Source organism: Chenopodium quinoa, unplaced genomic scaffold (genome assembly GCF_001683475.1).
Source record: "Chenopodium quinoa cultivar QQ74 unplaced genomic scaffold, ASM168347v1, whole genome shotgun sequence".
Classification (NCBI taxonomy): Eukaryota; Viridiplantae; Streptophyta; class Magnoliopsida; order Caryophyllales; family Amaranthaceae; genus Chenopodium; species Chenopodium quinoa.
Window position 1 is genome coordinate 10,597,239 of NW_018742204.1, and position 4,222 is coordinate 10,601,460.

Sequence of the window (4,222 nt, forward strand, 5' to 3'; positions counted from 1 at the left end):
TATAATTTTGTAATAGCTCATAACTAATCAACCAAAAGAAATGAGCATCATGTATGAAAACAAAGAGAGGGGGCTTTTTTTTTTTTTTTTTATTAAGGTTATAAAAACCAAGGAATTCCAAGTATGTAGAAGATATACGCTTGCAATTTCTTACAACAGGACCATAATAATGCCCCTCATAACTTGACATGAAATAAATAAAACCATATAATAGAAAAACAGAGTAATAGGCAGAGTGATCTACAGTCCGGATCAACTGCATATTATGCTGTTCATAGGAGGTAGTTTTTTTAGCCACAGAAGACTGCAGTAAGAGTATCTGAAGTCTCAAACAGCAAATCCACGCCATAGAGCATAGCATACAGCGAGGTTCCAGTTTCGCTGTCCGAGGCCCTTGTAACTGGCACTATCCCTGAATTTTTCAGTCGATTATCAATCTGTCCCCAGTCGATGCAATTGAATTTGCTTTTACGGCTACACTCCGCGTAAATCTGCCCCATTCACGGACCAATGACAAAAAATTAAAAAGTGAGTACATCAATAGAAAACAAAGTATATATTTTTGTATCTCAAAATTGATCGAATGTAACCTGTAATTTATTGTGTACTTATTACCTTTCTCCCTGTATTATTAGAGTCGGCCCAAGCAAGAAGCCATCCACATTCAACACCATGACTATTCTTCCCAGTATAAAACACCGCCGCCTTAATGCCGTCATAGGTTGAGCAAACTTGTGCAAAGCCACCAATACTATTAAGAGGATTTGGATAGTCTCCGACAGTGTTCCCTGCCCATAGCTTGGAATCAAAAAGAGTCAACGGTCCTTTTGTTTGACTCTTTAGTACGCCTCCTAACATGATATAAGGAGTTATTATACCCTTAACCTCGGTTATGTTTTCATCTTTATATTTACCAATTATGGCACGGGACTTATTCACTATTTCCATGGAGACACACAAGTTCTTGGCGTCCTTGGCCATCTCATCCAACTCCGCTTTCTCTTGGCTGCTCAACTCCACATGAGCTACTTCCTCGGTGCCTGATGCCATTTTTTTTTGTATATCTACAATTTACGTGCATTTAAGGTTAGTCTAATAATATGTCATCCAAAGCAAGCAATTGGGACAATGGGAGATATGTTGTTTGCTTCGTTGAGGACTTGAGGGTGGAAAATGCATGAATTACAATAAAAGACTTTAAAGATAAATCTACGACTATATTTCTTACAAGAAATAACAAATTGTAAGCAAACAAATACAAATAGCCATTAATAAGACACTTGTAATCAATGCAAAATCTGATGAGTTTCATTGTTAAGTTTTTTATAATCTCAGTATATAAAAGGCTCTTTGTCAATTGGTTGAAATGAAAATAACGGAGAATATTTCAAAATTAATTATAGTTACTCCATACGTACTGTTTCGGATGAAAACAATGCGGCCTTGTCGAAGGCCCGTTGAAGTGGCTGAAGACTGGTCCGGTCCAGTTGATGTTGGGCCGAAGGTTTCCTGCACAACTAAAACACGTAAACTGGCCTCGGGGGTGGATCCGAGGAAGACCCCTCCGATGCCGAAGTCAAACAGTGTTTAGAGAGAAAAAGCTATGCAAGAGATTTAATGCTTGAGGCTTTGTTGTGTTGTCCATGAATGAATGAATTGAAGACTTTTATACCTTTGCACATGATGAGAGGAGAGCAATTGGGCCTTTAAATAGTCATAGGCTGACCATGGCAATTCGGACCAAAGGACTCTTGGTTGACTTGACTTGATTGGAGGCTCGGGCCTTGACCTTGGAATATGAAGTCATTTAGTGACCAGGCCCAATAAGATAATTGGACCCAAATACATGACTAGGCCCAATTAGATAAATTGGACCCAAACAACTTGCCCCCCAGACCCGATTTGGAAGGATGACGGGTTGGGTTTGAATCCAATAAGAAATGGAGGGAAGTAAATGATTTAATTAAATCAAAAGATTTAAATTTTTAAACAGTTATTAATTAAATAACTGTAATGTGGATAATTAACAGGAAGTGGAGTGGATAGTGGGCGGTTAATCGAGAGAGAGAGTGTTTAACGGTTAATTAAGGAGGCATTTAAGATAAATTTGAACTTTTCGACCTTTGGGATTCTCCTTCTTGCAATTATAAGGTCTGATTCGCATTTCAACCTCATTTCTTCACCAACTTACACTCAAATTCTCGCGCAAACCCATTTTCGCTCTAAACTTCCAGCGTACCATTTTCGAATCCAAGTTCGAGACTCAAATCCATCGCTTCCACTGATTTGACCGGCGTATTCCGGCCAATTTGAAGGTAATTTTCTCCGAGCTTTTTCGAATTTCTTGCCCTTTTTTAGGGAAATTCTTCTTCTCCCTTCTTTCCTTCTCTGAATTTGATTATGGCTCGATAAAGGAGGAGTCAGCCGGGTCGACGGGGTCAGGCTAGGGATCCCCGCGACCGCGCCGACGTTTGGAACGGGGAACGAGCCGGTGAAGACCCGGAAAGGGGGATTCCGACAGTTCCTTTAAACGCCGCGCCGCCTCAGCAGGATGCCGAGGCCGGCGAGGCGGAGCAACCTGAGCAGAGAGAACAGGCTGGGCAGGCTGAAGATTTGCCCCCTGTGCTCTAGGACCTGCTTACTGGGCATGCTGAATGGCAGGATGCCGAGGCCCAGGACGCCATGGTGAGAAATACCCCATACTCATGGTGGGTTCGGCATGCCGAAACCTACCGATTCGCCGAGCAAATTGAGTTGCACTACGACATTTTTGAAGAGGATGGGCATTGGTGCCGAATGCCCTTGCCGACTGACAGGATTCACCGTCCCCCTCCTGGGTATGTAGGGGTGTACACTCGGCAATTGCAATATGGGCTTCGGTTTCCTTTGGATCCCTTCGTCAGGGACATTTTAATAAAGTACAGGATCTCCCTGTGCCAATTAACACCCGTTAACATTCGGCGGGTGATGACTTATCTCTGGGTGTGTCGGTTTTTTGCTGTTGAACCGAATTTGCACTGCTTCCGAAAGATGCATCAGCTAGTGCAGAACCTCTAGAGCGTGTACGGCCAACACGGGTCTTCAGGCTGGTGGCGAATAGAGAGTCGCCCCCAATATCTGACTATGTGGCCGAACGACTCCTCAGATAAGGATTGGAGGGGTCAATGGGTCTGGGTGAGAGTTCCCGCTGATCCGGAGCATCCATATTTTTTCGGGGCTCCCCGATACCTCTCCAGACCTGATCCGAACATGCAAGACTTGGGTCCTGAGGACCCTGATGCCACTAGCCACCCGAGTTTTGAGCAAATGAGCTTCTTCGGGAAGTAGAATAACCCCGGGGGAGTTGGCCGAATGAGAACTCTCCCGGCCAGATGGCTTCCGGATAACCATTACATCTTCCAAGAGAATATGTTGGCAGTTGTCGGCCTCAGCCGAAAGTACAGGGGTGGTAAGTATGTTCGGCTGGGGCCGAGGACTTTAACTTAGTCAATTTTGATTTGTCTTTGATGCTTATTCCCTTAGTCTAACCTTCGTCTGTTCTTTTCAGAGCTGAGCGAAGCTACCTCGGGAATTGATTATAACCGGCTCAGGGTGAACGCTGAAAGGGTCATTCTAGACTGGGCTCCGGCAATCACAGGTCCGAAGAACCGTCTGCTGCATCTGCACGAAACGGGTCTTCAAATTGAAGCCGTTGCCGAATACACCAAGCAGAAGCCTTGGTGGGAGAAGCGAGATCCCTTCAGCCTTTATTACCTGAGGAAGCACAAGCTGCTCAGGCAGCAGCTGACGTGTCCCTAGTAATCAACTCCTTCGAAGGAGGTGTTGGGACGTCTGGTGCTGCTGAGGGGGATATCCCTGCACCTGGAGTTCAGCCGAGGGTTCCAGTAAGTTCCTGACTTGTTTGGTTTTTTTTTTTACTCATACTTTGCTGTCCCCCCTTTCTGCAGTTTGAGGAAGGGAGCGGAAGAAGAGAAGGAAAGGCGCCTGCTCGTTCTGAAGATCCATCTACGTTAAAATCTGAAGAAATGGACGAGCAGCCCTTAGCAAAGAGAAGGAGAAGGTTGGCCGTGCTAGGGCCTCGGCAGTTTCAGATGGGGATGAGGCCTACCGGGGGCATCCTCATATGGGAGCCTGATGAAGGTAGACGCTCGCCGAGGGCTCCCCCTCCGCCGGAAGCTCCGCGTCCTCAAACCCCCCCACCTCCCGAAACTCAAGAGATGGA

The 4,222-nt window shown here is 45.3% G+C and overlaps 1 protein-coding gene across 1 annotated transcript; it reads right to left on the reverse strand.

Annotated features, from left to right (window-relative positions):
• Positions 1-290: 290 nt before the first annotated feature.
• LOC110723873 (jasmonate-induced protein homolog) lies at positions 291-1,050 on the reverse strand. The gene is made up of 2 exons (XM_021903309.1): positions 616-1,050; positions 291-491 (listed from the first exon to the last, which is right to left on the reverse strand). Exons 1-2 carry the CDS (start codon positions 1,048-1,050, stop codon positions 291-293), a joined length of 636 nt encoding a protein of 211 aa, XP_021759001.1.
• Positions 1,051-4,222: the final 3,172 nt, after the last annotated feature.

Excerpts from the sequence above, each read along its gene's own strand:
- LOC110723873 (XM_021903309.1), bottom strand. The coding sequence starts at position 1,050 with ATGGCATCAGGCACCGAGGAAGTAGCTCATGTGGAGTTGAGCAGCCAA. Across the intron at positions 492-615 it reads CTAATAATACAGGGAGAAAG|ATTTACGCGGAGTGTAGCCG; the intron begins GTAATAAGTACA and ends TGAATGGGGCAG.